At 45.5% G+C, this 12,748-nt stretch overlaps 1 protein-coding gene across 2 annotated transcripts in view; it reads left to right on the top strand.

The window, feature by feature from the left end:
- Positions 1 to 12,748, top strand: part of ripor3 (RIPOR family member 3) — a 46,791-nt gene that overhangs the window by 20,943 nt on the left and 13,100 nt on the right. For both annotated transcript variants that reach the window (XM_076744602.1, XM_076744591.1), the window contains exons 3-8: positions 6,518 to 6,616; positions 8,430 to 8,585; positions 8,916 to 8,994; positions 9,085 to 9,108; positions 9,242 to 9,295; positions 9,589 to 9,738. In XM_076744602.1, coding sequence (XP_076600717.1) covers positions 6,519 to 6,616; positions 8,430 to 8,585; positions 8,916 to 8,994; positions 9,085 to 9,108; positions 9,242 to 9,295; positions 9,589 to 9,738 — 561 coding nt within the window. In that variant the 5' untranslated portion in view covers position 6,518. The remainder of the gene's footprint in view (positions 1 to 6,517; positions 6,617 to 8,429; positions 8,586 to 8,915; positions 8,995 to 9,084; positions 9,109 to 9,241; positions 9,296 to 9,588; positions 9,739 to 12,748) is intronic.

The raw sequence follows: 12,748 nt of genomic DNA, 5'->3' as shown, positions 1-12,748 counted from the left end.
CCCTGGGGGGGGGGGGGCATGAGTCATCTGTGACCTTTGACCGTGTCAAAATGAGCCAATCGTGTGTCAGCTGGCACCGAGCCAGAGGTGACGACTGAGTCATGATAGAAACTTGCTGAAAACAACTAACAAATGTTTTAATTTAAGAGAGGTTAATAAAAAGCCGCTGCGGCTCTCTTCGTCTTCCTCGTGTCTCTGAAGAATCTCTCTGATCCGACGATTTATCGCCGCTAACCTCAGTGCTGCGAGGGAGATTTGTTCGTTTGCTGCTCTTAATGCGATAAAAGATGTTTTGTGGACTTTGTTTACTTGGAAATCGAGCAAAGTCCCTGAGGAGCGTTCAGAGTAGTTTAAAGCTGTCTTCTGATGATCACAGATGATCTGTGAGCCAGAGAGGGAGGAAGACAAAGAGGGAGGAAGATGAGGAGGGAGGAAGACGGAGACATGAAACCAGAAATAAGCAGAGACGAGCTAAAAGCAAGAGGACGGATGGGAAGAAGAACACAAGATAACATAGAACATGTTTCCACTAACAGAGAGAGAGAGAGAGAGAGAGAGACACACACACACACACACACACACACACACACACACACACACACAATGTGGACCCTGGAGGCTGAAGACGTACATACAGAACGTCCCTCAGTCTTGTTTTTGACTTGTTTCTTCCAAACACAAACAGAGGCTGAAGTTGGTCATGCCTGACATTTCCCACGACATGTTCCTGAATGTTGACCAATCAGGTGCTCTCTCCAGAGTGCAGTCAGGTAACCATGGTGAGGAGGAGGAGGAGGAGAAGGAGGAGGAGGAGGGATGCTGAGGTTGCTGTCAGGTGGGACAATGAAAGAAAGAGAGGAGAAGTTATTTAGCTGTAGCAGCAGTTCCCCTGCCTGTCTGATGTTTCCTGGAGGGAAACGTCAGAAAAGACAAATGTTGGCGAAGCAGACTCAATGAACGAGTGAATGAATGAAGGAAACAGACTTGATGAACGAGTGAATGAATGAAGGAAACAGACTTGATGAACGAGTGAATGAATGAAGGAAACAGACTTGATGAACGAGTGAATGAATGAAGGAAACAGACTTGATGAATGAGTGATGACGTGTATGGAGCCTGTGATGATGAGGTCATCAGGTCTGTGTGCAGCTTCCTGCTGTCCATCGATCGACTGGAGCTCTTTGAGTCGTCTCGTCTTCTTCTTCTTCTTCTTCTTCTTCTTCTTCTTCTTCTTCTTCCTCTGCAGAGATTTAATGTCACCAGAGTCTGACACCAGTCTGAAGAATCAGCTTTCCTCGTTTTCTGGACATTTGCATCCATTTGGATGAAGACTTTGCTTCAGATTAAGATTAAGATTGTAACGCTTCTTCAAACAGGTGATTTCCAAATAGAAACATGCTCTCAGATCACCCCTGTGTGTGAGTTCAGACGCACATTTTTTAGGATTTCCCAGGCTTCTGGAGTTTTGAGTCTGCCATCACTTACGAACCCGTCTGATGCTCCGGCCCCTCTGCGCCCGAGGGAAGGAGCCAATCATTGCAGAGTCAGAACCGGGCGAACGTGGAAGTGGAAACGAGGCTAATGACATCGGGCTGAAGGAGAGCGATGACCAACGAGACCACGTTCAAAACACACTGCGACACCACCACACCCTGCGAGGGAGGGGGACAAAATCAATTCCTGATGTTTGAGTTTTACATGGCAGTTTGAAGTGTGTGTGTGTGTGTGTGTGTGTGTGTGTGTGTGTGTGTGTAAACATTGGAAGTGTTTGACGTGTGTCAGCTTGTGTGTACTTTAGTGTGTGTTTGCAACCACAGACGATGTACAGGCCCCTCGTGAGGGTCTGTTGCATGCTCAAAGCTCTACCAGACCAGACACTCATACACACACACTCACACACACACACACACACACACACACACACACACACCTCCCACCTCTTCACCACATGGGACCCCGTAAATCACTTGCAGGTCAAGGCTAATTTTTTAAAACCAGATCTCACCCCAGCTTTCCTCTAGACACCCCTTAAAACACGCACACACACACACATACGCACACACACACACACACACACACACACACACACACACACACACACGCACACACACTTCATCCATCCTCCTCCCCCCTGAGTTCTTCATCACTCGAGGAATGTGCCTCCCTCATTTCACATTAGAATCACATTCCAGATATCATCTCGTTCTGGTTCCGTGCATCGGTGGAACGTGTAATTACAACATTTTCTTGCACTTTTTATCTTTTTCACACGATCTCTGTTGCATCGACACGAGCGGCTCTCACTCATTTTCAGTCACGGTGAAACAAGAAGCTGCAGGTTTTCGTTCCAAACGCCAAAGCAGCTGCAGCCCGAGGCCTGCACACCTCCAGCCAGCCAGCAGCTAATCAATCATCAGTGAGATCAGCTGGTCTGCATGAAAACAGCAGGATCTAATAAACGCTTTATGTTACAGTATGTAAGTGTATGTTTCTTCTCTCTTAATCAAAACCTTATTCCATTCAGGATAAGTCTGGTTAATTAGTCCAGTGCCAGTGGATCTTATGTCTGTAGCCTTGGTCATTGTTTCTTTTGGTTAATATTTTATTATAATTGTACTCATTAAAGTACAAAAGTGCTTAGACAACCAGTCAGATTATAAACAAACCGCAAGATCAGCCAAACTCATGTGGAAGAGCAAACAAAGCTAAAGCTAACTGAGACCGTTTGATGTAAACACACAGACACAGGACAGTCGGACAGATCCTACGAAGCCTCACAGCTTCATGTTTAGAGTCTTTCCTGTGTCACACGGTTAGTAAAACCACACTGACAGCCTGGAGGGAAAGCATTGAAATGTCCTTTCACAGCCTGGACGTGGACTTGCACTCTTGTTTTGAATGATTTGAGCCTTGAACACGATGCTGTCGTCACATTGTCTTTTTGCAGTGTGGACACTTAATCTGACATCGCTCCCACTTCACAAAGTTTGTGATACTCTGCAATAAAACACACATTTTGACGAAGCAGCTGTCGGTCCTTCGTTAAAATCACATTGAGGAAAATCTAAAGCTCGTATTCGTAACTGAGCGACGACCGTGTCTCCATTTGTCTGTCATTGACGTCTCTCTCACACATTCCTCTTTGTCCCACTTTTCTCTTCTTCTCTGCAGTCAAATGAAACGTCTCGCTCTGTTTCTGCTCCATTTCTTCAGTGTAAACAGTGGAGGACCCCAGCCTCAGCTGCGCCTGTGTGTGAGACCCAGACCTCCTTTTAACAGCTCGTTTACAGCAGTGGAGGGTGTGTCAGGATCTGAAACTCTTTCTTTTCCACACATGTTCAGGACGGATCTCTGCAGTGTTTTATACTCTCTGTCTTCTTGTTTATAATTAATACTCTATCATCTCATCATTTCCCTTATTCTCCTCATTTTCTCAGCCTCTGATCTATCATTCATGCTCCTGTCTTGCTTTTGTTTCACTCAGTGGTGGAAGAAATACTTTTATCTTGTACTGAATACCAATACCACTGTGTAAAAATACTCAACTAGTAAAAGTCGTATATTCAAGAAAGTACAAAAGAGCAAAATGTACTGCATGTATTAAAGTAAAAGGCCCCTTTCAGAGACTTATATCGCTCTACGTCATTTAACTGGTATATCATTAGTGTCGCTTTAACGCGTGTATCATGTGTCCCTCTGAAATGTCGCCGAATAGAAGTATAAAGTAATGGGATACAGTACTTGAGTAAATGTATTTAGTTACCACTGGTTTCATTATGGTCAATCTTTCCCACTAACAGCCACTGCTTCTCTTCCTCCTCCTCCTCCTCCTCCTCCTCTCTGCTTCATGGCCACATGTGGTGATTCGATGGTTCGGAGGAAATCCCTGAATTCTTCACACAAACACAAACTAAAGAGAAAAAGTTGACGCTGAGTTTCAGTTTGAGCTGAAGGAACATTTTCTGTCTGCTGTCTGAGTTTGCAGCCACTGTGACGACACTGTAAAGCAAGTCAGTTGTTTGACGGGCTGACGGAGGCAGCTGCGTTTTGAAGCCTCGTGCAGCTGATGTCGTGAGCCGACAGCTGAAAATGAGACTGTAACCGAGCAGACAGGTGGAGATGGATGTAGACTCTGACGCAGAAATAGCCTTTCTGCTTGTTTGATAGTCGGAGCTGTATTACATTCTCCACATAGTTTGTTCCAGCTGGTTAATGTGGCGTTCGGCCAGCGCTGAAATATGTGATTCTGCTGCTCTCAGCTGAACGCCCCTGAGCCGATTCCTCCGAGTCCCAAAGTCTGCGCTCAGCATCTGAGGAGCAGCAAGGTTATATTAAGAAAGAGACAGTTGCCAGATTTTAATCATCTCGATTTTAGTAGCAGCTCATACACACACATACAGCCAGAGCAAACGAGTGTGTGTGTGTGTGTGTGTGTGATAAAAGTGCTTACTGTGCTAACTTTGGTTCATAATGATCAGACCTGGTTTCTCCATCCCTGTGTGTGTGTGTGTGTGTGTGTGTGTGTGTGTGTGTGTTATGGCGGTTGCTTGGTGACTGTGTTGATGTTGGCATCGGGACCAGAGTGTATTTTACATTCTGTGTCAGGACTCCAAACTGGGTTACTCTGAACTACTTACACTGGCAGCGTATTTATGTTCCAAACCCTCGTCATGGAGGAGCCAAAATGAGGGCGGCTGACCTTGATTCGGCTTTCTTGAGCAAGACGACGAGGCTAGATTTGAGCACGGAGGTACCCTGCGGAGATGAACTGAACATAAAGCAGGAGGCCGAGAAGATAACAAAAACTGCACGTTCATGTTTATCCACACCGTCGACAAACTGCCTCAATCCTCACTGAACCGTGTTAAATGTGCAGGATTTCTAAACTACGATACAGAAGCTTCAGCAGTGACTCATTGAGAAGAAAACAGCTGATGACCATGAAGACAAAAGAACAATGTTGTTGTTTTTGTCTTTAACCAAACTCAGCGTTCATAGGAACCACATGAAGGACTCAGCAGATGGTGTCCAGACTGTGTGTGTGCGTGTGTGTGCGTGCGTGCGTGCGTGCGTGTGTCAGCTTGTGTACCTGTGTGTGAAACCTACAGGATGCCTGTTCTTCATCACTTTGAGCCGCACTCTCTTTTGTTTTCTCTTCACCTTCACACAGGAAATGCTTTTGTGGTCACTCTGTTATAGAATATTTGGTCTGAATCTCATTTCATGTCACAGTCAGCCACAACTACAATTTCACTTGTCTAAAACTCCCTTGTTATAATTATCCATCATGTGGAGCAAAAAAAAATCTTTGTTTTGAACTTAACTGCTTAAAGCAGTTTGTCAAAAGAGAACAGTTAATTGAACACATGCATTAGTTCAAAGCATTAGGAGCTGAGGTCAAAGCAAAGTTATTCCATTATTATTATTAGTTATTGGATACACTCAAAACTGAAGGGGTCAACCTGCTGGTGGCACTGCAGGAAAAGTCAGTAGATCCACAATTATCAGGATTCATCCTATGGGAACATGACTCTTTGTAAAGATCTTGAGATTTTTCACTGGATACACAGGAAGTAGATTCACTAGAAACATCTGAAGGGCCAAAACTAACCTTATGGCGGCCTAACTTTGGCCCGCAGGCCTCACTTTGGGCAGCCCTGCAAGGGTTTACAAAAGTTATTACACCGTCACTGTATGTAGAAAATTTCATGTCAGTGCACTCAATGGGTGAATTATTTCAGTCTCGACCAAATTCATGGACGGACTGACCCGCTCATATTATTATTATTATTATTATTGTTGTTATTATTATTATTAGATTTCCTTGAGACACGCAAACTCGCACGTCTGAAAGTCCGGTGCTGTGCCTTCTGAGCTCCACGGGCTCCAACTTTGCATGTAAATACGTATCTGCCGTCCATCTGTATGCCAGCATGTGCACATGTTTGTGCTGTTTCTGTCTCAGGATGTTCCCTTTTTTAATGCATCCCAGAGATGTTGGTGCTGTTTCCTGTTTTGGGTTGTCTGGGAGTGTGGGGTGGTCCCGCTGATTTAAGAGTTTGTTGGTGCGTGTGAGCTGAGGAGAAGTGGGAATGGACAACAAATCTGGAAAGACGAGCCGTGACAGATTCTGAAATAAAAGAACAACGCAGGTGACTTAGTGTTCATTAGAAGTTCACACTCTTGGCTGCAGCGGCTGCTCTCACACACACACACACACACATGTGAACAGTTTGCCTGAACAGAGCCGGTCTGCAGATGCTTACTGTCATTGTAAAACTGGGATAACAAGATGTTTGGGAATCTCGACGCAGCCACTCAGCTTTATGCTTGAAAACGCTGGTTTGGGTTCAGTGAAGTTCTGAGTAATGTAATTTCATTGATTTTGAAATATGTGTGGTTGGAAGTTAAATTCAAAGGTTGGGGGTCTTTTGATATCATAGAGTTCTTGCTCATGCTTCTGTATTATTTTCTTTTGTTTTTAATATTATTATTTATTTCCTCTGTCTCTCTCCAGGATGTCGGTTAAGCTGCGATTCGACTCTCCCTCAGATGGAGGTTTGGTCCACAGGAGCCGCTCCTTCACTGGTTTCAGCTCTCTGACTGGACGGCGAAGGTGAGTGACATGCCGTTACAGCCAATGAGAGTCCGAGTAGTAACTTCAGCATCAGAAATACTTCTTTCAGTCGCAGCTGGCTGGAGAGGCGTGTCCCTGTCATCTGTGTTTGACTGACGGCTGCTGGCAGGCTGAGCTCCGGCAGGGGAGCAAGAGACAAAGTAAACTAACGTGTTGTAGCTCACAAGCCGGAGGCAGACAGCGTGTTGTCAGCAGAGTAAGGACCACACCAGCATCTAAAACAGGCCAAAGTCACATTTGCAGGTACATTAACAAGCTGTTTGATGTGCTGAGTAGCTAATTAGCTATCTAGCCTTCAAACTGACATTAGCGGTGCGCCTTTCCCTGCTGTGTGGTCGTGTGTTCAACAAGCTAAAGTGCAGGACAGTCCCCATCTATAAGGTAGGGGGGAAGGAGGCATTAGCACCAAAGCTAATGTGGGCTGTTGTTCAGAGTCCGTGGCTCTTGTTTAGCAGATTCTGGCCTCATGCTGACTGTAATCCATCATCTGTCCACGTTGTTTTCATACTTCAGAACAATCAAAGAGAGAAAACAAAGTCAGTCATTGTTTAAGATTTAAAACACTTAAACTATCTCATGTCGTGTGAAGGGACGTCCCTCCGCCCTCAGACGAGCCTGTTCGTCATCGACGTGCAGACAGTGACAGATCCACAGACCGTAAGATGTTTCTGAATGAAGGAGTAACAAACACGCAGATGTCAACTGTCAGTCCCACGAGGGAGAGAGAGAGAGGACGAAATGTCATGAAACCCAGCTGGAATGTACTTCCTGTGATTTTTTCATCTTAAACAAACATCCACACGAACACACTCAAAAACACATCACATCTCTTTAACACACACAAACACACACACACCCTCTCTGTTCATTCCTGAGCGTCTCCACAGTGTTCTGTCCTGACAGCGCGATGCCGTGTGGTCTCCCATGATTCTTCACTGTGGAGCTTTGATGGTGACGGGAGCGTGACGCGACCCGGTCATAAACATGACATAAACACGCCGCACACGCTGACAGGGACGACCAATATCACACGCCATGAGGACTCTCTTTTATAGCCCAGTCCATAATTACAGAGGACATCTGCTAAATCTGAGCGGAGCTTCATTATGTGAGAAATATGGACGATAAAAACACTGTGCAGCTGTGTGTACGGACACACACACACACACACACACACACACACACACGTCTTTAAACAAAGCGACTTTCATTACACCTGAGAATGAGCTACACCACAAAGGTGTCAGTACTGATCTTAGTAAGTAGATTGGCTGTTGACCTCATCTGACATTGCTCTAAATACAGTTTCTAAGTACAATATAAAAGGAGATGAAGACGTCTAGAGGCTGAAGGAATTCTGCCTCTTGTCTGTCTGGAGCAAAGGAGGAAGTCAGGTGATGTTATTCTAGACCCACAAAGTCCACACAGGGAGGAGGTCGGGGTGGATGGATGGATCAGCTGAACGTCCGCTGTTCACTTCCTGTTTCTCTTAGTGATGGTCCCCTAACATCAAAGCAGCGAAGTCGTCCTTTCACCCAAACAGGCTCTTTCCTTAACTCTAACAAGTCACGTTTGACTTGGTGACAGGCGATGATGAAGTAACCTCAGCTCAGGTCTCAATAGCTCAGGTGATTATGTGAAGAAAAGCTTTAAATCAAAGAGCGCGTTGGCCATGCTGTCAGCTCCTCCCTCCACAGGTCACTGATAATCATTGTTTTTTAATTACAGATTCGACTTGAATTGTCTTAAAGTAAATCCGTCTCACTCCATGTCCTCGTCTTTCTGTTCTTAGGCCGCCGTCTGTCCGTAACTCTCTCCGCTCCAAAGCCATGGCTGGAGGTAAATCTCCCAGAATGCACCTGTCTCCCAGCAGAGGGGGAGGAGCTATCTGGTCTCTGCAGCCGGATCAGGTCGACCGGGTCTTCCAGGCGTTACGCAAAGGACTCAAGTATGTTCACTGCCAGTGAGCTCAGATATGTACCGAACTGCAAGGAAAAGTTCTGCCTGCAGGGAAACTACTACGACTACTCCCGTAGTATCATAAGTCAAAGTAAAGCAGCTTCAACTGCTTTATATACAGTGAGCGAGTTTAGTCCAGTGGTTTCCAAGGGGTCGTGACATTATTTGTACAGTAGAAGAAGAAGAAAAGAACAAGTTCTGCTCAACAAATTTATGTTCTACTGCTGCATAGATGTTTGATATTTGGAAACTTAGATGAAGCGAACGCAGTTTCCCTGCTGCTGCTCTGCTTCACGCGCTCTGATGTGACCGTCTGCAGGGAGTTTCTGGAGGGTCACCAGGCAGAGATGGACTTCCTGTCGTCCCAGCAGAGAGAGACCAAGAGGAACTCCAGACTGGTGAGAGAAACTGAGTGTGTGTGAGTGTGTGATGATGATGATGGTGTGATGATGACGATGATGCTAATGATGTATTTTCTGTGTTTCTAGGCCTTTCTGTATGATCTGGAGAAGGTAATCTTTGCATCAGAGCCACATTATTTAACCTGCAGTCCAACCAGATCATGTTTTGAGTTCTTTCATATTGATCAATATCTAACATACCAAACCAATATACAAACACTCCGTCATGTTGTTGCTTTCACAGGAGATAAGAGCACTGGAGCGATACATCCGAAGATTAGAATTTCAAATCAGCAAGGTAACACGGTGCTTTTTAACGTTTTGGTCTTTTCAGTGTTCAATTTGAAGGTTTTCAAGTGATGGAAACCAAAACTTTTAAGAGCTCTGAATGAACTGAACAAACCTCTTGACTATTTCTTATGTGCTGTGCAACAAAATGCAGAAACATGAGTTGTTCTGTGAAACAGCCACAGTTCATGTGAGCCAACTCTTTCCAGCTAAGATGTCGTTGAACAGATGAGCTACGTTTTGTTGCTCGTTTGGCTGATCTCTCCTCTCGGCTGACGGTGTTTCTGCGCCTCGTCTCTGCAGGTGGAGGAGCTCTACGAGACCTATTGTATCCAGTGGAGGTTGTGTCAGGGAGCCGTCAACATGAAGAGAGCCTTCTCACTGTCCCCGTCCACCAGAGCGTCCAGAGAGAGTCTGCTGGAGCTCAACCGCAACCACAGACACAGCCTGCAGGTACTGTGCTGCGTGCTTTGACGTCTGCGGTCGAAGCTTTTCTGTCCTGAGCGTGTTTGAAGCGAAGTCATGTGGCCTTACTGTTCTTCCAGCGCACCTTCTGCTCTCATTAAAGGTGTGTACAAGAAAGAGCAGCTCAGAGAAAAAGGGCTTTACTGAGGCCTTGACCACATGTGTACAGTTTGAACATTGATGCTTTGGTGTGGACGACATTTCGCAAACATTTCACACATGTTGTTCTTGTAAAACAAAAAAAGACGAAAAGCCCTCCACATTCTGGAGGGTAATGAGGAGAAAGAAGGCTGATAAAAACTAAACACAGCCTTTATTTTTAATGGGAATACTATCAGGCTTCGGCCACAAAAATCTTAACTTGCAAGATTGAACAAGATGGAGAATCCATCTTACCAGACTTCAAGCTACATGTTTGTGGCCAAACCACAGTGATTGAGACCAATCTGTGTCTTATGAGGAACTACTGGCAGCTACAGGCAGGTGTCCTGATTGGTTGAAGTTAGCCTGTGGTAGACCTTTCATCCAATCACCTGCCAGGTTGTTTTTGAAAGCACCCTCCCTTTTCCAGCCAGTTTCTGTGGACGACTTCCTGATGGTTCTGTGTAACAAAGCAGCAAAAATCCAGACAAATACATGAAAAATGTCGCTGACGATCTCACAGGAAATGCTGCAGCCTGATGGAAGCTGAAAGAATCGATTCGCCAACAGAAAACAAACTGTTGATGATCCGTATGAACGCTTTCTAAAGCTTTCTAAATGTTTTTGACGTTTTAGTGATTCTGCAAAATTGAAAAATTTCATCAGCACAGAGAGAAGCTGAGAGCAGCGTCGCTGAACAGGCTGTAATATGCAAGCCCAGAGCGCCTCCTCGTATCCATCGGGTCGACCCAGAGGAGGGCCGACAGTCGCCACGAACGCTCAAAACGCTGCCAAACCAAATAATCTGGTGTGTGAGTGATGGTCCCTCAGTGGGTTTTCTGTTTGTAGCTGCAGGCTGAGGGTCATTAACAGACAACTGAGGACTCATTCATACCCTCTGTCAGTCTGTCAGTCTGTCTGTCCATCTGTCTGTCCGTCAGTCTGTCTGTCAGTCCGTCAGTCTGTCTGTCAGTCCGTCAGTCTGTCTGTCTGTCCGTCTGTCTGTCTGTCTGTCCGTCTGTCTGTCTGTCTGTCCGTCCGTCCGTCTGTCTGTCAGCGGTGGTACAGAACATTTATTCTCTCTCTCAGAGTCGTCCCACACATGCTCCCTTTTTTACGTCCACTCATTATCTTCTGTCGCTCCGACCTCCTCGCACACTCTTCCCTTCATGTTTTAAAACCTCTTCCTTCTGCTCATCAACTTGTACAATTCCTGCCTTTTTAAATCACATAGGAGTACAGCAGTGCAGTAATACTCTGTTAGTCATCACGCAGAATGGCAGCCCAGTGGCCAGAATAGATGTTGGCATTGGACGGTTGTGTAAGCCACAGATGTGTTGAATCTTTGCAGTTTTTAAAAGTATGTTGTGACAACGCGGTGGTGACGGTCTGGTCAGGCTCAGGCACCAAAAACCACTTGGTTAGGTTTAGGAAGAGATCATGTTTTGGCTAGAAGTACCAGGTTTTGTAGCCACAAACACAGCTTGAACGGTGGTCTGCTGCTTGGCAGTCGTCTCACCTGCCTGTCACACTGCCACCACCTCCTCCTCCTGCTCCTCCTCCACCTCCTCCTCCTCCTCCTCCAGCTCAGCTCTGTACCAGTGATCTGAACTTTGTCACGTTGTTCCACTTCAATGTGGAAACTGTGCTATGATACACATGAAAGGTACAAATTTAACGTCTCAAGCCAACATTTAATCCTGGTGACTGGGATGAAAAGGACCCCTTCAGAATAATATAGATTATATTATTTAATTGTGATTATTGATCATTTAATGTCACATCAGGTAAAAGTGGAGCTGATTTGTATTTCTTCATATACTCTTCGGTTGCTTGTGAATTTCTCGGTGTGTTACGATATTTCCCTCTGAAATGTACCTCAGATTTGTACTTAAGAGCACTTCTTGAGTAGAGGAGTAGAGTAAATGTACTCGGTTACTTTCCCCCAACACTGAGTTTTAGTTCTTCTTCTGTGGTGTTTTTTCGTCTCTCACAGACACACGTGAGCTCAGAAACACACCGCTCGACCTCACAGAGAGGTCAACACCTCCATCTGTAACACTGACATCTGTGTATGTCTCCATGACACGCGCACACACACACACACACACACACACACACACACACACACACACGCACACACACACACACACACACACACCCCGAGTTCCCAGTAAACACCATGAGAGGTTGCGGTTATAGGAAAAATCCCTAAAAACAGGCCTTTGGAACTCGTTACTTGAAGTTTTTGAGGTTCAGGAAGGAACCTGCTGAGGTGGAAGCGGGTTGCTGGAAAAATTCAAACACTTCCAAGAAGGGCGAGATCTCCTGTCAGACCACAAGAGGAGCCGCTTCGAGGAAAATCAGGAGACATTTTTAAAGGTGTCACCTTTGTTTTATTACCTAGATGAAATCAGTGAGTGGGTTACTGTTTTCTGCCGTAACCTGATCTCTTCAACGTCAGATGTTTTTATATCCGGTTTAGTTGCAGAGGAAGTCAAACATGTCCACAGTTTGACACAAATAAAGCCCCAAATCATGACAGATGCTCTTTTGAATGATACCGAGTCCTTTTTGTTGCAGGGAACCTGGTGTTGGTGTTTTTACCACCTGTGTCTGTATTCAGGCAGAATGTTAATGGGTATAATTCAGTGTTACGGCCTCTTCAGGAGTCATAAATTGGCCACTTGGTTCTCAGTTTTGGCCTAAAGCGAGTTGAGTTTGGTCGGCAGCATGTGACGAGCAGCCGTGACCTCCCGAAACATCGGCCCACACAGGAGGAGCAGTCTGCTCCACACATGCTGCCTCAGCTGCCCAGCTTTGGAGGAAACTCAAGTTCTTCAGGAATTTATTTGTT

Source organism: Chaetodon auriga, chromosome 2 (assembly GCF_051107435.1).
Source record: "Chaetodon auriga isolate fChaAug3 chromosome 2, fChaAug3.hap1, whole genome shotgun sequence".
Classification (NCBI taxonomy): Eukaryota; Metazoa; Chordata; class Actinopteri; order Chaetodontiformes; family Chaetodontidae; genus Chaetodon; species Chaetodon auriga.
The sequence above is the reverse complement of the archived record's forward strand: the minus strand, read 5'-3'. Positions and strand labels throughout refer to the sequence as shown.